This window comes from Crinia signifera, chromosome 19 (assembly GCF_055691185.1).
Source record: "Crinia signifera chromosome 19, ASM5569118v1, whole genome shotgun sequence".
Lineage (NCBI taxonomy): Eukaryota > Metazoa > Chordata > Amphibia > Anura > Myobatrachidae > Crinia > Crinia signifera.
Window position 1 is genome coordinate 107,151,135 of NC_139226.1, and position 22,770 is coordinate 107,173,904.

Below are 22,770 nucleotides of genomic sequence, written 5' to 3' on the forward strand. Positions count from 1 at the left end.
GTGATGTTGTGATGGGCAACCAATCAGATCCTGTCTACTATCTTCCAGAGGGTGCTAAATAAATAAGTAGATTCTGATTGGTTGCCCCTACTTCAGCAGAATTGTGCCGAGCCCAGCAAGCAGCAAGTCTGAATATATCACATTTGGGTCATGGTCTCCTTAATTACCATTATTTTGACATGACATGATAATCTGCCAGTGGGTCGGATCTGCTTCAGTAAAAGTTTTCATTCATTCTTACTAATAGTAATTTACAGTTGCTAATGGATTCAGCCAGGGCTCTCCAATAAGCCCAGAAACTGCCGCAATTATTGGCACAGATCTTAGCATTATAGTACGGAAAAACTACAACAGAGCACAGGTAACAATTAGCAGCACAATTCCCCAGTACACAATATAAAACTATTTAAATAATGTATTTATCTTATATTACAAGTCTGCTGACCCCCTAGAGTCGCCCCTATTCCGGGCACACTTTACGGCGGGCTGAATTCGCTTAGAAGCGCTTGCATCTCCATAGGGGGTGCGAGCAATTTTAAGTAAATTCGGCCCAGCGAAGAGTCTGAGATCGGCTTAATTCGGGTGCCGTTTTCAGTGTTTAACCCCTTCACTGGTACTCACGAGAATCTTCCGGGCTGTGCTCCATTTCGCAGACTGCCAAACCCGGAAAATTCTTGGGAGTGCCACTGCCTGCGATCCATCCTGCCGGGCAGCGCCACTGAGCTGACCTTGTTAACATCACGCCGGATTGCCGGGGGCAGGGCCGGGCAGTGGCTGATGGAGTGCTCAGATGGGGGGGGGGGGGGGGGGGGGGGGGTCTTAGGGAGTGCTCCAAAAAAAAAACCTTGCCCAGTGGGTAGCGCTCTCTAATAAAAAAAACACCACTGAAGGGGTTAAATGCAAGAAAATGGCACCTAAAGTGCTCATTTATTTATTTTGTTATTTATTTATACTTTCTTATGTAGCACAGCAAAGGCCGTTGTGCTTTACAATAGGAAACATTAATAAAACAAACTTGGTAGTAAAGAGATGCTCAGCTCTTTAGCATGTGTGTGAATAATATGTCTTTATATTTAGAAAGATAGTGATATATACAGATGTAAATATATATACCGGTAGATATATATATATATATATATATATATATATATATATATATATATATATATATATATATATATATATATAATATTCCCACAACAAACTGTGGCATATCTGTGCATATTTCAGTACTGATGATTTATTTGAGCATGTAATGTGTGGAGTAGGTGGCTGCAGAACATGAATGATACGCTACAATAATAATGATAGTGAGTCACTGAGTAATAGCACCCACACACACTCCCACTCTCCCCTCTTCCTGGGTCGCGCAGACACACTCACTCAGGCTGTTGCCCTTTTAAGAATCGCTGCCAGGAGGTGGGCGTGGTTCCGCGACGTCACTGCCCTACCCATTCATATAAGTGTCCTCCCCGGGAGAAGCAGCAGCAGCCAGCCAGGAGGATTTACACACGGGGCAGCAGCAACAGCAGCTGGATAGTGAGTTCGGCGCTGTACAGGGGCATCAGCTTGGATTCTAGCATCATAGCACCCGGGAGAGGCTCTGAAAATGTGGGGGGAGCTGCCTGCCAGGCACTGAGGAGGGTGGAGGACCCCATGCACAGGTAACATCTCCATGTACTGCCCATTGTATTATTAAGTAGCCATGTAATGCACAGTGCCGGGCTCCCAGTACTGCAGTGATGAGTACACTGCACGCTGTAAGGTTCTGTGGGCAGTAATGTACTTGTATGGTCATATAAGACAGTACACACCAAATGTCCTACACTGGAGAGCTCCAAGGGTCATTGAGTCCTATGTGTCGCCTAGCCCCCTCCCCTTCTGTCTTGTATCTATAGAATTGTCATTATTAATACATAACCCAGAATCTAGATAACCAGTATATTCCTATGCAGGTCTGTGGCTGCAATGGGTATGTGTTTGCTGCAGTATGTCAGTGCCCACTGGCAGGGTAGGGGTGCATGGCTTCTGGATTAGCTGGGGGTTGACACGAATGGAAATGTTCTGAGATTTTCTATGGATGCACTTAGTAGTTGTGTCACCCTACATTGTAGCCTTTTGCATTAAGGTGGCTGCATTTGAAATTAAACCCCAAAAATATAATAATAATAATTATATATATATATATATATATATATATATATATATATATATATATATATATATATAATCATTTGTGTGTGTGTGTGCACAGATTATATGAATATACATATATTGTGTGTGTAAAAAAATAAAAATATATACTGCACAACATAAATTATAATTCTCTGGCTCCTCATATCCAGTTGACATTTTAGCCATATATTTAGTGTGGTGGGTTTTTTCCCTATTGTTTTTTTTTTTAAAGCTCAGAATTAAATGACTTTGTTTTGAACTGAATGATACTTTTTTCATTAAACCTAAAACTTAGCAAATGCAATGTGTGGATGTGTAGAACCTACAATACAGACACGTTGCAATGTGACATATTGCAGATAAATCACACTGTAACTTTGGCTTTCACATGTATAAACACACAAACCATAATCGCCACATTTCGTCTGGGGGCGGTGGTTGTATTGGTGGGGATTGTGATCATTAAAAAAAAAAAAAAGTTAAGTACAGTAGGTTGAGTCAGTGAAGTGTCCCTTTAAGGGGGTGTGTCACTGGCTAAAGGTGCACCTGCCACACAGGTATAACAAGAATAGTTGCTAAGCAACTGTCAGGGGTGAAGAAAGGTGAGGTTGGGTTTTTTTTTTTTGTATTATTTCACGGGCTGGTGCCTTGTTTATTTCTGTAGCAATCAGCATTGTAAACATATAATATGGACTATGTACCTTCCCGATGCTGAATGCATGCTACTGATCTCTAGTGTTAATTATTATTGTACAAGATTTTCATTTAAAAATATTCCTCTGAACTCCGAATCCTGTCTCTACAATCTTATTACCGGTGTGCTACAAAAATATTAAATGTAACTAGTGCATTGGCTGTAGGTGTTGTTTTGTTGAGATCCAACTGTGGGCCGGGTTAGCTGACACAGGTGACCATATCTGCATGATATGAGTGGAACATGGGTCAGCTGTGATGTGACTCACTGATCATTATCGCACTGCGTGCCTGCTAGTGGTCTAGGTTGTAAATGTTGTAATCTCCGATTGTACAGGCTAGTAGTACATTGTCATGTTGTCAGTGCAGGTTCTTCCTTCAGTAAATAACAAAGCAAGCTCTTGGGAGTCCTATAACTGCACCCATATTTTTTACACATTAGTGGACATTCTCTGGCAAGAACGGGTCCTGTCACTGCCGGAAGCCATCGTTGTCGTAATAAAGGAAAAACGCCATTTACTGCAATATGCAAATAACTAAAACATGGTTTAAAAAAGTCTACAAATAATCTATATATTTTTTTTTTTTTTTTTAAACCTAGTAGTAGCCGCCCAGGAGAGTTCTTCTAGTGTATTACTACACTATTGTTGGTTATGTTGTAGTTCTAGTGCAAATATGTAACTTACTGTGTGGTGTGGGAGTGTATGTTCAGTATATAAACATGCAGTGCTCTTCTTGATGTAACAGGTGTACTTCTAGGTCCTTATGTGAAAATACAGTATGTATAGTTCTCCCGCTTTATCACCTTGTCGGACCCCTAGTTAGGTGACACACTGCCGCATCTGTGGGACCAGGGACTAATACTACATATTGTGGGAGCAATTCATGGATATGTAGGAGAGGTTACGCATGGTGGCCTGGTAACTATGTTAGCGACAGATCAATACGAGGGGTGATTGATAAGTACCAGTGTAAGGCAAGAAATAAAAAAATTTGGGGGTAAAATTTTTATTCTTTTTCAACATAGCTCGATACACCTGGCCCAATGATATTCCAACTTCTTCAAGCCCTACAAAAATGAGGGTTTGTTCAACTCTGCGAAATAAGCTTCAGTTCCGGGATGACCTCCTTGTTCGATGCGAATCTCTTTCTGCCGAGCCAATTTTTTCATGTTTGGAAGTCGCAGGGAGCAAAACCTGGAGAATACGGCAGATATTAATGTTGAATTTAAAGTGTTGTGTTCAATGGAGTTCAGCACATGGACATAAACTTCATCGCTCCCAATTGGACTCTGATCTGCTTGGGCAATTATCTGGGCGGTTTAGGCTAAAAGTATGTGACAATAGGTTATTCAGAGATGCAACCATTCTGGTCGGTTTAATGTCATCAGCCAGTGCTGATTTGTCAGCTATGATTGATGAAGGGGCTATAGAACCAGAACACTCCCATCTTCTCTGCTACAGAGGCACCATATAAACGCAGCCATTATTCTTAGGGTTGTAAAGGCATACAATCTTACTTTCTTAACACGGCCGTGAGGGGTATTAAATCTACCAATGGGTCTCTAGACTGGGGGAGGAAATTGGATATTGAAAGGTAGCATTGGGACAGGACGAAGGGGCAGATTTATTGAGCTCGGAGAAGTGATAAAGCGGCTGTACTTTATCACCGGCCAATCAGCTTCTAACTGTAAAATACCGGGTGGGTTTTTAAAAATGATCAGACCGGCTGGTGATTAAGTACTAGTAATAAATAATAAATCTGCCCCAGTATGCCTTGGGATGGCTTTGTGCAGCTGTACCCCCCCCCCCCCCCCCCTCACCTCCTAATCCTGGTGTCCTATCTAATGGCTCACCTGTTACTTACTATGGAATGCCTGCTGCATGCAAACAGGAAGCAGCATCACCAGCCTATTGTCATTGCTTTCATCCTTCACGTACTGTACAGACCAGATCACCCCTCACTCACTCATTCATTCATACATACAGTATTTCCTCCCCATTAGTCAGACCTATACTACAGCAAGTTATGGGTGTGAGGTGACCGGTTACAATAGCTGAGCTAAAAATATGCTTTGAAGAGCTGGAATACACTGAAAGGAAGTGTGTGTGTGTGTGTGTGTGTGTGTGTGTGTGTGTGTGTGTGTGTTTCTGTGAAATTGTACAATAAGAAATACATTTTGGTACCATGCTTACATAGTTTCTTGTGAGGTGGGTGAAATGCTGAGGCTGGGTACATAGCGTTCTAAGATAATGCCACGCTTTGACTGAATGGTTTATGGTTGCCAACTGCCACTGCCTGTAAATGAACAGAAAAGATGTTTGTGTCTAACAGTGTCCCTGTGTGGTTTGTTTAATAACCATTTACTCCTTCGGGACTTGCTGTGTGCATTCAGTGGCTTGGGATTAACAGGGATATCAATTCTAATCCAATTTGTTGTAGAAAGTCCCCTTATTTACATCCCCATATATTTATCTCCTATCCTGCTCTAGGGTTCTACTATGATATTTTAGGAATGCTACCCTTTTACAACAAGTCACCCACAACCCTAACCCTTCCTGCATTCCTGGCACTTGTTGCTGTGGAGGTCCGAGTTTGTACCCTAAGCAGCGATTTAGCAGACTTGTTCCATAAAGCGCTTTATGGGGGAAATTCACTAAGATGGGCGTTCTATTTCACATGAGATGTTGCTATAGGAAACCAATCAGAATTTACGTCTTATTTATTTATTTAGCACCTTCTTGAAGATAATAGATAGTATCTGATTGGTTGCCTATAGCAACATCCCATCTTAGTAAATTCCCCCCCCCCCCCATGTGTTCAATCTGCTGTTCGGTGCTCATTGTAAAGGACCGGAGACCATTAAAATACATTATAAAGTTGTGTTTTCCCCCATCCTACCGCCATGCCATCACAAATGCTCGATAATTCTCGCAGTTTGGGACTGAGATGGGGAAAATTGTGCAAATGAGCTCTTCTTAATGAGAAAGGAATTAAATACATTACTCCTTCATTTGTTTCAAGATGTGCAGTAAGCTTTGGCATTGTAAGAAAACCTTTCCACACCTTTTTGTATTTTGGGGTTGCATTTCCCATTTAAGGGTCTTAAGTCATTAATGACACTGCGTGATAGATTGAGAAGTCTATACAGGAGGTGCAGCCAGTGTCTCACACCGGCCTCTCCCCCTTAAACTGACTACTGTCTCATGAATAATCTGCCAGCGAGCAGTGCAAGGTGATACCTTTTTAATTACAGGAGCGTAAAACTGTAAGGCTCCCTCCCTTCAGCAGGAATGAATAATAAAAGGAAGCTCACAACTTTACCTGAAAAAAAAAAACCCAGAGTAACATTGTGTCCCAAGCTTCCGAGTGTGTCACCGGTCGTCCATGTTTCCAAACTATATTTTTCCTGTTGTCTGTCATTGTTTAATCAGTGCAGTGAATTGGAATTCAGTATACAAAACAAGGTCCTTACTTGTATAAATTTAGTCCAGCGCTAGGCTGCTCAACCGGTCATCCAATAAATATATATCTTTATTAATTACACCTTGCTGAAAGTCGTTGGGGGGGGGGGGGGGGGGGGGGATTTTGTCATGTGAGCCCCACTTGTTCACTGATCAGTGCTGTGATTTGTACCACTGAACGAGCTATAATGAATCCATTTATCATGAAACAGATTCAAAGGCCCTATAGATTGCACGCATCTCCTTGAATGGACAATCTACAGGAGGCTGATGTACACACCTCAAGGTAGCTAAATGAAATATGGGAGTCTCTCCTAATTTTTTTTTTTTAAAGCAGGCAAGTGTGATATATATCCTCAACTCAGAGGCCATCATTCAGTGTGGGGAGATGATTCAAACTTTGCATAGAGATAACGTACCAGCAAATCCGCTGACGAGGCTGTGTTTGAAAAATGACAGTTGGGGGCTGGTTGGTAGTTTAGCTCTCTATCACCAAGGCTTTGTACGTTTTCCTGTATGTTTTACCAAGATTTGATGCACCTCTCCCTGTATAGCATAAGTATTCATCGTGTGCTATAGTTACTGTAGTTTAGTGCAGATAAGCACCTAAATGGAACCTCAGTGAATGATCCCCGGTGCGCTCTAAACCCCAGTTACAGTGACCGCATTGTTTAGGAGGTAGAGGAAACACAGTAGAATGTCTTTATGAGGTACCAGGGGCTTTTCCTCACAGTGAAGTCTGAAGGGCACTACCCTAATATCCTTAGTATATCTGCAAACCAGGAAATGCTTTATAATAAATCCCACCCTGGTGTTACTTTACAATGCGTTTATTGACCGTCATTGAGTCACTGCATATTTACGCTCCTTTAACTACAGTTAAATAAAATGGTTCTCCCTGACCAGACCACCTCCAACCCGGCCCTAACAAACAATCTTTTCAGAGACATTTCATACAAAGTCGGATGTTTATCACCGTACGGCGCACCAACCTCGTAACTAAGGCCTTTTCCTAGCTTACAAAGTGTTTTAACCTTCTGCTTAATATGAATTTTCCAACTTTTGACTCGTCAACAATCTGCAATTATTTTTGTATTCCCCCCTTCCCCCATTCTTCTTCTACTTTTTTTTTTCTCCCTGTAAAAGTAGGGTTGTCCAACCGCACATTCATAATAATACTGGCCATTGACAATTCTCTACAGCAGCTTAAGGCAGGTCACCTCGAGTGACACAAAGGCTTCTTGTCTCCCATAAGCCAGGCTAAGGATTTTCTCCTCCCCCCACGCTTGGAAGCTGGGCAACATTTTTAAAAGAGAAACAAAAATAATCTTTTTTTAGCGCAAGCATAAATATTTTTAAGCGTTCGTTAAAAGTTTAGAATTCCACAGGGATTTTGGAGCAGACCCTACAGTAATTTGCACAATCGCTCTGTTGACAGATGAGTTTAAATGGTGTCTGTGCTCTGACACGCTGCTAATCACGACTTGGGGGCACCGGTGGCAGGTGGGTGTAGGAATACAATGGATGCCGAAATGGCGTATGACTAGAAGACATAAACCAGGAAAAAACATTCTACATTATAAAGATTTATTTTCACATTTAGTGCCTCGGTATTTCGGATTTTTAGCCGGATTCGGCACCAACCGATTGAACCTGAATATATGACAAACTGTAAAATGCTGATATTTATGATTTTAATATAGTATCAGGGGTTGTTTTTTTTTGGTGGGTACATTTTTGCCAAGCTAGCCATCTCTTAGGCTGCCATTACTATTCATGGGTATTATTGAGAGAATCAACATTGGCTTATAGTGTGTACACATGGTAAGATTTGGCTTCCGATGTTCCCGATATAGTGAACATCGGAAGCCAAATCGCATGCTTTTTTAGGGCTTGCAAGTCCGATGCGCTGCCGATGCGCGCTCCCGTGTGAGCGCATATCGGCAGCCAGATAGAGAGGGCAGGCAAGACTATATAGTGCAGATCTGCACTATATAGTCTAAATTGTGCCCCTCTAGCATGCCGTGCGATGCGAGTCCCGATGCGATCTGATCAGGATCTGCCATGTTTACACACCTTTAGAATTATTATCCTCTATATCTAGTGTCTGTGTCTCCAAAATGCTGCCATTTGCATGATGACTGGTAGGCCATCCAAAAACAAGTAGAAACCCTAATGCTGCTTTCACATTACAACTCGCGGCTAAATACAGCGAGTTTTCTGCATTAGCCGCGGGTCTTGCTGTTTTGGGGAATTCTCACCGTCCTGTGAGGATTTCCCCAGAAAATTGAATAGAGCGAGCGGCCGGCGCGGGGGTTAAACAGCGAGGATCGCTGGTTTTCTGCAATCCTCGCTGTTTAACCCCCTCGCTGACCGCTCGCCGCGGCATTGAATACACCCCTTTAAATTCAATGTTGTGGTTCAGGGGCTAAAAGACACACTTACTGATGGTTTTTTATTTATTTTTTATTTTAGTAACTGTATGGTTTAGCCCCTGAAACATAACATCGATTTATATTGATTGAAAATGCATGAAAGTCAACCTTTAGTAATTATAGCGCCGATACGTCAAAATATCTGCATTTAGAGAACATAGGTGAATGCTTTTTTCATAGTAGGGCTGTTTGAAGGCCCGCCAATGTTAAATAACCCGTTTCCTGTGCACCAGCTGTCATAAATGCCCCTGTTAGCCTATGCAAAAAATGATTTTCTAACAAGTTGGTCATACCTTAGTACAGTGCGTATATGAGTGCTGGAAGGTTTTCATTGTTCAGCATCTAACATTGAGCCTCTGTATTGCTTTCCTCTTGCATTTGTCACAATGTCTAAAGACTCTTAATGCTCCCTAATGGACATTCCCTAGGCATCCAGGAAAAGCCCTTGTGACCTGTCAGTTAGAATGCATTAAGCTGCCACTTGGAGACTGATCTGTGTGGCCTTGTTCTCCTAAATGTAAGAGGCTGTTCCTGGAAAGTCCAATCCAGTCTAACATGTGTACGCATATTAACTTCTATCTATTGGGGTTATCAAGCTTCTTCTTTTTTATTTTTTTTATATACAATTTTGTAGGAATAATAATAATGTCTTCATAATTTTCTGTATAGTTTCTAGTGCAGGAGATTTCTGGGAAATCCGGTTAATAGTGGTACTGCCATGATACATAGGCTCCCAAGACTGCCGATAATCATCCTTTACAGTTGTGTCAGTTAATCAACAGAGCGTTTGATATTTAGGGTTATGGGGCCTACACACAGGGAGATATGCTGAGCCTTCTGAGCGATGCTAGAATGCTCAGCAAGATCGCTCAGAACACAGAAATGTGCTGAGCGATCTGTCAGGGCTCCGGTAAGAACACTGGCCCTGGCACCGGCGATTACTAGAATTATTCAACATGCTGGATATTAATTGCCGGGTAATAGCGAATCGTGGGGCCGCGCATCGCTATCGCTATGGCCCCTACACACGGAGCGATGTGGGGGTGTTTTCTAAGCGATCTAGTGTGTAGGCCCCATTAGACTAAACAAATTATATGTTTGTTATCACTTAAGGTGCATACACACTGTGCGATATTTTGAATGATATTGTTCAACGTACCGGCCTCTGTGTATGCAATGAATGCGGGCTGCTGCGGGGCAATAATAAGGGTTTCTGTCCCCTATACATGCAGCTCAATTTTGGCTATGTCATTTACAAAAATCTGCATATTACTAGACTCTAGCTATTTCGTTCATCCATCACATCGTTCAGTGTGTATGCATAGTATTAATGTGTCCAGGACAGTGAAAAGTTCAAGGGAAATTGTTTAGCAATATCGTGCGCTGAACAAAGTCTAGTGTGTATGAGCCTTTACTAATTGCAAATGGTGCTCCAGCCAATCCGCTCCTTTCATGTGTTTAATTAATGAATGAGTTTGGAGCTGATTGGCTGGAGTACCATTTCACATTCGTAAGGAGTAATAACAAGAGTATCGCTTTGTATCATCTGCCCCTTTTGATTCTATGTTTATCTTTTTGTTTTTCAACTCCTCTATAACCAGGATGGAGGAATGCAGTGTCTCGCTCTCCTTGCTATTAACTTAAATGGCTAAAATCTGAAGGATTACTTCCAGGCACATACAACTGATGTTTCAGTGTGTGTAATAATTGTGATGTGTAGCTGGGAATGTAGGTAGACGTTCAGTCATTGTAATAAATTCCTGTTGTCTCTTCGGAAGAGAAGAGGATGGGTAATTAAAGCTTTGAGTGTATGATGTATCTGTGGTAAATGGCCTCTGTATGGGGAGAGGGGGACAGGGTTGGCCTCAGTTATTTATTATGACAAATAAGGAATCCCAGCCCCTAGTACAACTTGTCATTGAGGCATTATAACATAGTAGTCCGTATTCTGCTGACGGTCAGTCTGTGCCCGATGTACTGATATTTATTCCCTAATGTGGTGGTGGAAGCTCCGTGCTACGTTTTGTGACAGCGGCCCTACAGTAGGTTGAGGTTTCTGCTCCCTTCCAGTACTGTATAGCTACACCCCTAATCATCGCATTGGAATCTGAACTTTGACTATAAATTTGTTTTGGTCCTGGAACACTAACATGAGGCACCTTTTTGCAAGTGTCTCAAGGCACCCTAAAGAGCCTAGGCCAGGCATGTCCAAACTGCGACCCTCCAGCTGTTGTGAAACTACACATCCCAGCATGCTTTGCCATAGTTTTAGCATTCAACATTATAGCAAAGCTGTGGCAAGGCATGATGGGGCTTGTAGTTTCACAACAGCTGGAGGGCCATAGTTTGGACATGCCTGGCCTAGGCACACCATTTGGGAACCACTGGGCTACATCATCTGTACACTCAGTACCATACTGTCACTAGAGGCCAATCTGTGGGGTCATTTTTAATCATCCTTTTGTGAGACGTGACAACACAAATAACAGAAACGCTCACACACTGTATGTTTAATAAACTTCAATAGTCCTGATGGTAAACCTTGACCTCTGCTCCATGTGAGAGAGAGCATAAAACGTGAGTTACATATTCCCAAATGTCTCCTTATCCAATCTTTACAGTGGTGTGATTTATATGTGCAATAAAAGGACTGTAGACTAGGGTGGGGCAATATGTACCATGCACTGCTCATTGCTACATGGCACTTTACATCTGAGTGGCTTTCACCTCATACATAAGATAAGTATTTTTTTTGGGGGGGGGGGGGATTAATAAATGGGACACCTCCTTTGATGCAGACTTTGCTAGTCTGTTATCACCATCTTTTGCTTTTGATCTACTGTTGTTTTGGATGTAAAAATATTTATATAGTCCATTACGCCACTGAAGGTGGGTACACACTGTAGCGATTTGTCCCCAAGCTGCCCTTATGCGACCAATTGTGTAAGCCAGAGCTGGCCAAACCGGTCCCTGAGATCTACCAACGGTCCACATTTTTCAAATCCCCTAGCTGGTGCACAGCTGTAGTCATTACTAACTGTCACATTCCCCAGACCACCAGCTGGTGCACTGCTGCAGTCATTACTAACTGTCACATTTTCAAACATGCTGCATTCATTCCTGCTATAGATCCACAGGTTGCCTGAAGAACATGGACTGTTGGTAGATCTTGAGGATAGGTTTGGCCATCCCTGGTGTAAGCTATAGAAACTTACCGATCTACTTCCCGAAATGTTGCAATGTTGCTCCTCACATCAAAGGTGGACCCAACTATGACTACAATGTGGGCTGTACATTCAGCCTTCATTGATGGATAGGAATTTATTTATTGCACGATTTGTGGTAGCTATCCGTCAATGGCCATTCCAACATTATACTCGGTGAGAGTTTTCCTAAGGTAGGGGAAGCCTATGAACTGGTTATCTAGGACAGTGTGTTATTGGAAACATCAGTTCAGCCATCCATATTGCGTTTATCACTTAGAATGCGGTTCAGAAGCAAACACAACATGAAGTCCGTACATGGTATGAAGCACTGCCGGAACCTTATGCCAGCAGTCAAAACAAATGAATCCATGATAAATGTTTATAGTGGATTAGACAAGCCATCCGGGTTGCATAGAAACGTTCACTGCAGCATCAGTGTTGTTAATGGCAATTTTCCTTCTAAATCTGGCCTTGTGAATCGGCTCCGAGAATGGGAAGATAGATTCTTGGCAAAAAACACTATTTCCCTAAATGGAATGCCTAGGCAATGACTGTTTTTGTACAAAAATGTTCATATAAACCAGAATAAGGGTGTTTGGACTGAGCCTCTGCCGTGAGTTTTAGTTTTGTTTGTTGTGTGTTTTTTGTTTTGTCTTTGTTTTTTATCAAACATGGTGTCCGTAGCAAGTAATCGTGAGTTTACTTTCATTTTCTAAGCTGCGCTAGAAAAAATAATTAGTATCTGGTTGCTATGGCCAACGCATTACTACTTTCGTTTAATACATGTCTGCCACCGTGATCTGCGTTAATAGCTAAGCCGGAATGTGCATGATGGAAAATTTCAGACACCAGCTAAATTCAGATTTTTTAAATGAACACTGTAAAGTACAAAACCTCAGCACAGCCGTGCCCTTAATACAGTTACACTATGCTTATAGATCCACTGGATACAAATGGAATGTGTATATATATATATATATATATATATATATATATATATATATATATATATATATTATATATATATATATATATATATATATAATCTATATATATATATCTATCTCTATCTATATCCTTCAAGAAAAGAAGCGGCACTCCAGGACTTGTATAAAGAAGAAGTCACTCTTTATTCATCAGTCTACGTTTCGGTTTTATGGAAAAAACAGTCATCAGGAATTCCTGATGACGTTTTTTTCCATAAAACCGAAACGTAGATTGATGAATAAAGAGTGACTTCTTCTTTATACAAGTCCTGGAGTGCCGCTTCTTTTCTTGAAGGATACAAATTTGCTGTTGAAGACACTGGGCAAGCTCACTGGGCAAGCTAAATCTATAACAGAGTGCTGGATATACTACTCGAGATAGAGAGAGAGAGAGAGAGAGAGATATATATATATATATATATTCAATTTATTTTTTATTTAATTGATTTTTTTGTTGTTGCAGATTGGTGTTTCTGACCCATTATAAGCTTATAATATTTGGTAGTAAAGTGTCTTTGGATGTGTGACTTTTTTTTTGTAAAATAATTTGAAATTTTGAGTAACTGTATGGACCGGGCATGCTGGGTTTTGTAAATTGCACTGTGAGACTTGCACTGCTATATTGGCTAGCCCGAATCTAGAACATCCTGTAAAAAAAATAAAAATTCTCTATGCCTCCAGCTAGCCAATCATACTGGGACTTGGTGTTCCATAATTGCTGGAGAGGCACCGGTTCCTGAAAGGTGCTTGCAGAGCTGTAGTGTGCACATTTGGAGTATGCAAAGTATGCTTCGGGAGGCATGACAGGGTGCTTTGAGTACCATGCTAGCCAGATGCAGGGACCATGGGTAAGTTTTATGATCTGTGCAGGTGCACTACTTACACCCCCCTAGTTTCGGTTTCAACCACCCCCAGGGACCCACAATTTTTCGGGTCTTCCTGCCTGCCTACCAGCTTGCAACTGGACACTGAATGGCTTTCAACATGCTGATTGGTGGATGGCTGGAGCTATCCACCAATCAAAGTGCTGACAGCAATTCTCTGTATGGAAGCATGTGTAGCAATGGCGCTGGACAGCAGGAGGGGTAATTCTGATATATTAAACCTTTTTCTTTTCATTTATTCCCAGAAGTGGGTGGACAGATTGTCCCCACGGGTCTAACTCCCTGATGGCAATACTAGATCCTAACAAACCATGTTGGCTGCAGAAATGATAAAGGATGTTAGGAAAGACTTTCGAGGGCTGTTATTGGCTGCCAGTCGGACAGCTGCAACGTGAAAGTTCTAATTGAATCACTTAATCCATTTAGATGGATTGTCATTAGCAATTTATCTCAGCAGGAGTCGGTACTGCAGCTTCCACTGTACAAGAGTAATGTTGCTGCCTATGATCTTCATGAGAACTTGCTGATGCATACGTCAAGGTCGCGTGAAATGTAATCTATGTGCTAAGCTCCAGATAATGAGGACTGGAAAGGCTTATGTGACATGTACATCTGTATAAAGTCATCAACTGCGTTGGTGTAGCGATATAACACATGCCTTTTATAAGTAACATGTTTTTTCCTTCTTTTTCCAGTCGAAGGAATGACAGCTGCTCATAGAACCGCAGTCTGTAGCTCTTTGTAAATCGCCAACGTCTGTGCGGAACAAGACACAATGACAACAGCTGGACTTGCAGCTCAAGACGTCTCCTTGAAAAATGGCTTCATGCACACTGCACAGGATTTAATGTGCTCCAAATCGTGTTGGACAAACGATGCTGAATATGACAAGTACGTAATGACCTGTGAGACCGTAGTATGCAAATGATATGTAGCTTATTAGTTCTTGGAACAAACCACGTTGCAATGCAAGTGGTTTAAATGCATGTTCATTTTGCATGAAGGGTAAATATTGGCCGCTTTTGCATGTAGCCCACAGATACTGGGCAGTTTTATTTTTACACTGGAAATTAGATGGGAAAGAAGGTTCCACACTCATAACTAAAATCCCTGCCTAATTTTAGTGCAGAATGGTTTTACCTGGTGCAAAAAAAAATATATTTCCCCTGGGTTTTACCCTTAACTCACATTATGGTAGCTAATATTACAGGTTGTACAGTAGATATTGAATATAATAAAAAAGACCTTGTATTCTTTGGGACTATGCCCCATGTACTCATGTTAGTGTTCTGGCTCAGTATTCACTGAAGTATCCATGCACTAGGAACCATCCCCTTGTGAATCAACCAACAGAATTATTGGTTTAGCCAGGGCTGGATTAAGCCTTCAACTGGTAAGAGGCACTCAGACCATAGCCCTCTCCTGTCAGCACTATCTGGTGGTGGCACATGGGATAGTGGGGGACTAATGGAAAGGGCTGCCGGATCCTAGTGTCTGGCAGCTAGAATACAGAAATGTCCTCCAGTCGTCGTCCCCCCCCCCCCCCCCCCCCCCAACCAATAATCTGACTCTGGGTATTGCCCAAGGCATGACTGCCTCCAGTGTACGTCTCAAGTAGCCGTAGGAGTGTCATATCTCCCAGAAAGAACCTCTTCATGAATTCAAAAATACCATAACATCTCAATTTTTTTAAATTATGGCACCAGAAAACAAGTAAGTCCAGTAATTAATAATGCTTTGTTCTGTTACAGTACATTCTATGGTGTGGAGCATTTGTCCCTACCCTACAGTATGAAGTCCCCAGCAGCACAGATAACTTCTATTGGTAAGTAGTATTATGCTTGTGACTATGTGCTTGTTCATTAACTCTGTAGAACTGTATATGTTTATATTTTTTAAGAGTAGACCAGGAAATGGTTAAAAAACTCTTTAGATGTTTCTGCGACTTCCTCTAACTGCAAGATTAAGAGAGCAAATCATCGTAATCTTTTACGGTATCCCAAAAGAACCATATAGACCAGATGAAGGGACGGATATACCATCTGAATGTTCTGTCATTCAGAGTTTTACCCCATTGTAAATGATGTTCCACCACTTATATCTTATAGTTAGTTACCAAGAAACACTCTTATTACAAACTGTATCTGCCGTTGAAGTGTTTCGATTAACTGAGTTCCCAACAATCCTTCATTACTTCTATGTATGCCATATTTTAAAGAGTTATGGTGTGTAAAGGGTTGACAGTCAATAGGTCAACATCTACGTCAGTGGCGAACCTACAAAATCTGTGCTATTCCTGGCTCCTGCTGCTAATGAAAGATGACCTTCACAAAATGGCTGCCCCCAATAGCAGACCGTTTTTAAGAATGCTAGAGGAGGCTGTCGCTGTAAGAGGGCGGACATTTTGTGAGGGCTATTTATTCATAAGCAGCAGGAGCCAGGAGGAGCACCGGGACGCAGATAAGTAGATCTGCGGGTCCCAGCGGTGGCAAGCAGAGGGTTAAGGCAGGTCCCGGGCGGCAGGAAGTGCAGCGCAGCGATAGTCCCCGCAGACCCCCGGCGCCCACACTTAATCAGCGCCTTGGCCACGGATATACATTGACACATGGAAACATAAACATGAATCTTTAATGTTTGTTTATTTGTAGATTTCATCACATGGGTTCCAAGTTAGTGTACCGCGCCTGCTTGCTATGCTTCAGGCAAGGTGCCTTGCTACGCTTGGCACATTTCATCGTTCCCAATAGGAGTCCAGGTGGACCTTTTTGTCTGTCTAAATAAGTCAGCCTAGTGACCGGATACATTTTAAAGTAGAACTCTTTTTATAGAGCAAACCCTGAAACTAAATTACAAGTTGTTGGTGTAGTGGTCAGCCACTGTGCTGTCATGCAGAATTAATCGTTCCGCTCATCATGGGCTTTTGATAAAAGAGAGCCCATTTAATCTCACCATACGACATCTTGGTTTAAATCATTCAATGACTGTAATCATTATCTCTCTCTTTTAGGCCAAATGTCAAGACCATACATGATGAATGGACACTGCTGCTCTGAAAATTGTATGAAGGTACCTTTAAAGAAATCAAACTTTTTCCATCTCGGAATGCCTATTGTAGAACACTCAACTAACTGTGAAGATGACCAGGTTGTTCCTTCCTTTAAGAAACTGTCTATGAATACTGGGGCTGAAAAGACCCCTCCTCTGACACCTGTTAAATTTGGGCCGCCTCAGTTTTATGCTATTCATTCAAGTGATCGGAGTTTGAGGCCTCTTCCTCCTCTTCCAATTTCAGAAGATCATTTTCTAGATGATGCAGATAGTGAGGTCGAATTTCTCACAAGTTCTGAAACAGACTTGCTTATACAGGATGGTCGACCTTTGGCATTTAAATATGGTGTTCCTAGCAGGCGAAGCTTTAGGGGATGTGGACAGATAAATTATGCCTATTTTGATTCAACACCTGCAAATAAACCAGCAGATACAAGCACAACATCTAACCAGACTGAACGTGTAGAATACATAAAGCCTCAGAAACCAGAACAAAATCACCGGAGGCTACGGCGGTCTCATTCAGGACCAGCTGGATCATACAATAAACCTGCAATTCGGGTACACACAAATAGGACTTCCCCTAATTCTGATGAAGACAAACCCGAAGTTCCACCAAGGATTCCAATACCCCCTAGGACATTAAAGCCTGATTACAGAAGGTGGTCAGCAGAAGTTTCCTCAAACACTTACAGTGATGAGGACCGTCCTCCTAAGGTACCACCAAGAGAACCTCTTTCCAGGAGTAACTCTCGTACACCAAGCCCGAAGAGTCTGCCTTCATACATTAATGGAGTAATGCCACCAACTCAGAGTTTTGCACCTGACCCAAAATACGTCAGTAGTAAAGCTCTTCAAAGACAAAATAGTGAAGGGTCTGCCAATAAGATCCCTTGTATTTTGCCAATTATGGAAAATGGAAAGAAAGCCAGTTCAACGCATTATTATCTCTTACCGGAGAAGCCTCCCTACCTTCACCGATATGAAAAGTATTTAATGGAATCTAAAGACGCTTGCCCTGACTCCAAAGTGCCATCATGGCCTAGTGACAGTAGCATAACTTTAACTTCTCCGAGGCCAGATGCCAAACGTAAACAATTAACTGACGTAGTTTCTCTGTAACGTATTGGATGAATAGGTCATTAGAATACTACAAGATGTTACTCTAAACTCTGTGCGTAGTCGGCTGGTTTTGAGGTCGAAGCGAGGAAAACCTGGACCAATTCCTTCAAAGAAAACTGGGAATATAGTCTCCGTTTTGAGTGATCCTCTTCAGTTTTTATGAAGCAAAACTAAAGAAATATGGAGTATATGAAATGTCTCCTTATTGCAGTAATGTGAGGTATTCAGTCATACTTGTATCAATGTGAGGGTTAAGGTAAAGGACCTGGGTCACTGCTGAACAAATATTTACTGTAAGTCACAGTAAGAATATGCTATGTGCAGTTACAAATGAAACAAGTACTCTGACTGTATAATGCTGGTATTTTGGAAGAGTGAGCAGTTTCTGGAAGAATAGTGCAGTATTTGTGTATCCCCCTCTAATTTTTTTATCAACTTCCCTGAAGTTTGACCATCATTGTACCAAAACCTGGACTTTATCTTATCTCCTGCTCAATATGCTGCTAGCTGTGTGTTCTGTTAGATTAGAACTCACTGTATCTACTTCTAGGTGACACAAAAGCACAAGTAACCGAGTTTCTAAGATGTACTAAACAGACTTCTCATTTTCACCTGTTTAAAGTGTGCCCAGCTCCTATGCACAGTGGTGGCGGCCATTTTGTAGAATGGACCAATGTTTATATTGAACACTGCTTATTTGCTAGCAGTAACTGTACGAAAGGAGGCAAAATACCTCAAGCCTCAGTGATGTCACTACTACATTTTCGTGTATATTGTTGCAGCCCAAAATGGCAGCTACCACCATGGTTAGGCAATGGGGTAAATGGCTCTTGCATACATACTTTAGTGTTTGCCAACCTCAGCTTAATGTTTTATGGTCCAAAGAGAAGGAAATGAAGAAAACCCAGTGTTCTTTTTCTAAATCTGTCATAAAGTGTTTATTATAGGTTGCCAGTAAATCCTCTGTTCATTCTGTTTTTCCTCTGTTTCTAGCAAGTTGGATCTGAAATACAAGCTGGTCTTGTATTCCTGTTATATATCTTCAGTATTTTTTTATTTTTTTTAACGCCTCTAATACATCTGATAAATCTTACTTTAGATGCCACAATTGCATGTCAGGAAGTTGTACACAAGTGACTGCTTGCTAAGGTCAATAATTGAGTTAGTGTGTATGTGTGTGTCATCTTTGTGTATGTGTGTGTGTGTGTGTGTACAGTATATATAAAGAGATAAGCAAAATCTCATGCAACGTAAGTTTTGTGCTGAAACAGACGGTCACAGACCAAGACGTTCCATCAATAGGATCCCCGGGTTTCCCCGATCCATGGAACGTAGAGCGGTCAATGGTCCATTTAGTTTGCTGTATGGTAAACCCTTAAGGCCAAATTCTGCTGGCGAAATTTCACGGCCAAAGTTGAATTGAGGTGAATAATCCATGGATAAAAACATTTTTCTTGTAAGATTATAGCTCATCTGTGCTATTTATAACATCGTTTTCTAAGGAACGCTTAATTTTTTTTACAACAGCAGGGGGTTAAAAACCATGTGGTTGTCTGATACATCATTGGAGATAGAACAGTCATTTCTTATATTTTAACATATCAATATTGTCACTTTGTTAATTCAGCAATGGCACAGCAGCGTTCCTCTTAATTGCATCTTTTTGGGACATAAAGTAAAGGCGCGTACACACGGTTAGATCTGGCATTCGATATTCCGTTCGATTCAATCTGGCTTTCGATTCGATATGACATTCGATTTCTACTATATAGTCTTGCCATGCACTACTATATAGTCTTGCCATGCACTACTATATAGTCTTGCCATGCACTACAATATAGTCTTGCCATGCACTACTATATAGTCTTGCCATGCACTACTATATAGTCTTGCATGGCAAGACTATTTTTCTATTCCATTTACACTTCACAGGAGCGCACATTGGGATCAAATGTAGAAAAACCATCCTATGCCCATTCGATTTCTAATCGATTTTGCTTCTATAAGCAAAATTAAATAGAAAAATAGTGCATATCTCACCGTGTGTACCCTCTATAAGTGCATATTGCGTTCACAGGGTAGAATGTACTAACCTAGGAACTAGTACATGTACTATAAAGGACTGTCTCCTTTCAGGACTGTCAAAATTGTGGCACATGGCCACTTGTGGCTTTCAAAAAGGCCCTTACCTCATTATATATGTGTTTTTGTTTTTTCTTAGTATATATGGAATCTTCATGTTGACTAAAATGTGCCTTAAGAATAACTGGAGGACATAACTGCTTTATTCAGACTGCTGAGGGCATGTTTCCACTGAAGGGCTGTACTGGGAATAATAAACATAAGACCCCTCTCCCTTTTATATGTGAAAAACTGAGGTTCCACCCCCCACCAAACACTTGCTTCCTTTCAGTTAAATTTCAAGGGGGTTTCATTCATGATCCATACAAATTTTCTGTCACCACTCACCCTCAGGCATGCACAATGCGTACGGTACACATGTGTGGTCGTTTGATAATGACTCTATTTGCGGACTCTAATTATTGCTAAGGTCTGAATCAGGCCCAGAGTGCAGTAAGGATTAATATATAACACATGTTTCCATAATACAGACTGTTATCGCTTTTTTTTTTTTTTGCCGCCATTTTATTTGTATAGAAAGTGTTTGACCATTTACAGACCCTCTTACTCTGTGCCCACTTGTTTCAAGCTGGTGTGTCCTGCTGCATTATACATGAGTTAAAACATATGTGTGTGATCTAGAAAAAATGCAAGTCCTTTTAGTGTTATAAGATATTACATTTTGGGCCAAAAGTGTGGATTAAGTCTAAAGTGTACACAAGATCAGACACTGGAGGTAGCCATTTGGCATCAGAAAGGGGGCTGGGTGGTATGGAGCAGTGCCAGGTCATTGAAGGGCATGGGAGGAGGCAGTGCTTGGAGCTAACGCTGCCTCCTCACTATAGTGTGAATGGGACCCGGGTCAAAATGCCAAGTTGCTGGACCCGGGTAATCTCAGAAGGCCCTTTCACACTGCATGTTGACCCGGGTTATTTGTGTGAAGTAAATGGGGTATAAGTTGCGCTCTAACCAATGGTCACCCATGCCAAAAAAAAAAAATGGCTGCCCCCATTGTAAAAAAGACAGGTGGCGCTTTTTAAAATAGTTCAGGGCTAAGCAACCAGTGGCAGAAAAATTTAATTAGGAGTATTAAACAGAAAATCAAGCAATAGATTATTCCTCAGCTAGCAGGAAACCAGACTCTAAACTGTTTGCTATGAACGCCATTTTGTGTGTGTCTATATTTTATAGGCTGCTTTTTAATTTGTTTAGATTTACTGGGAAGAAAATGGGATGCTGTAGCAGTTTTGGTGTGCTCTGCAGCTGTTATTGGACTACAACTCTCATCTAGTCAGGGGTGATAAGAGTTCCAGTCTTTAAGCTAATGAGCACTTTAACTCATACTTGCTGGAGGGTGATTACAATGTGGGGGTCCTCGTATCCCCACTGTACAATGTTGTGACTTGCAGTAGCAGGGGGGCGGGGCCAGGATACAAATTGTGTCACCAAGTCTCTGGTCCACCCAATTCACTGGGAGAGGAAGTGAGTGGGATCCGAGTCTTCTCTCCTGGGAGAGCTCCGAGTCTCCTGCACATTCCAGGAACGTTGGCTAGTATGATTTCCCGGCCTCTGCTTTAGAATGTGATATTGGGGAAAGAGCTGCTGCTGGTACGGATACGACACTCTCAGGGGTAGATGAATGAAGCAGTGATAAGGGAGGAGAAGTGATAAAGTACCAGGCACTTTATCACTTCTCTTCCCTTATCACTGCTTCATACAACTACCCCTCTGTTCATAATCCATGATACACATGCCGTTTACAGTCTGAAACTGATGTATGGTGTATAATTATTTAAGTTACTTTTTTTTTTTTTTAAATACAGACTAAATGAAGGTATAAATATTAGCGTAAAATGCACTGATATTCTTGCATATGTACAGTATTTGACAAGGAATGATTCTGTTCATTTTGTTGTTTTTTGGATAATACTGTGTGTTATCATGTCTTTTGAAATTTAATAAAACTATAAAATACTTATTTATGACAGAGTTGATTATGCCTGATTTTATTGATCGAATTCAGAAGCGTGCATCGGCTTGTAGGGCTGAATCCGTGTCTTTACGATTTTTGTATCTGAGGTCCCGGTCATAGTAAAATAACTGATGGAATTGGGCTGTAGAGGTTTCTAACTTTAAAATGTGCTTCAAGTTCTTTAGTGTCAGCCCCCAGTGAACTGAACGTTGCCACCATGGCTGGGTGGGGGGATACATTGAAATAATAGCCATGCAATAAATGGAGATGACATAACATACCACACCCTGAAATACTGCTCTTTTCACTCTTACAAAAGGCTTCCTCCCACCTAATTTACTATTGCATTCACTTGGGGGATAACAACAGCCATGAAGTTATGGCTGACTCCATTCTCCAAAAATGTCTCCGATTGAATTTGGGTAGTAAAGCATTCTGGGGAAAATGTTGGAGAACAGAAAAGCTTGGAGAAGTGGGGTGAAATTTAATAGGATGAGAGAGTCAGAAAGTGCGAGATTTAGTTAGAAATCTCCAGGTTTTTTTAAAATCGGCAATCATTTACACTTTAAAATCAAACTGGTTTTGCAGTGTTAATGATTGCCGCTTTAAAAAACCTGGAGATTTCTTACCAAATATCTCACTTTCTGACTCTCTCATCCTATTA

The 22,770-nt window shown here is 41.4% G+C and overlaps 1 protein-coding gene across 1 annotated transcript; it reads left to right on the top strand.

Annotated features, from left to right (window-relative positions):
* Nucleotides 1–1,471: 1,471 nt before the first annotated feature.
* ERRFI1 (ERBB receptor feedback inhibitor 1) lies at nt 1,472–22,121 on the top strand. The gene is made up of 4 exons (XM_083163102.1): nt 1,472–1,664; nt 14,539–14,734; nt 15,595–15,668; nt 16,851–22,121. Exons 2-4 carry the CDS (start codon nt 14,619–14,621, stop codon nt 18,011–18,013), a joined length of 1,353 nt encoding a protein of 450 aa, XP_083019228.1. The 5' UTR covers nt 1,472–1,664; nt 14,539–14,618; the 3' UTR covers nt 18,014–22,121.
* The last annotated feature ends 649 nt before the right edge of the window (nt 22,122–22,770 follow it).

What these genes read in the sequence shown, in the direction of transcription:
- ERRFI1 (XM_083163102.1), top strand. Translation starts at nt 14,619, where the DNA reads ATGACAACAGCTGGACTTGCAGCTCAAGACGTCTCCTTGAAAAATGGC. An exon ending in AACGATGCTGAATATGACAA is followed by an intron (nt 14,735 to 15,594) that starts GTACGTAATGAC and finishes GTTCTGTTACAG; the next exon opens with TACATTCTATGGTGTGGAGC. An exon ending in AGCACAGATAACTTCTATTG is followed by an intron (nt 15,669 to 16,850) that starts GTAAGTAGTATT and finishes TCTCTCTTTTAG; the next exon opens with GCCAAATGTCAAGACCATAC.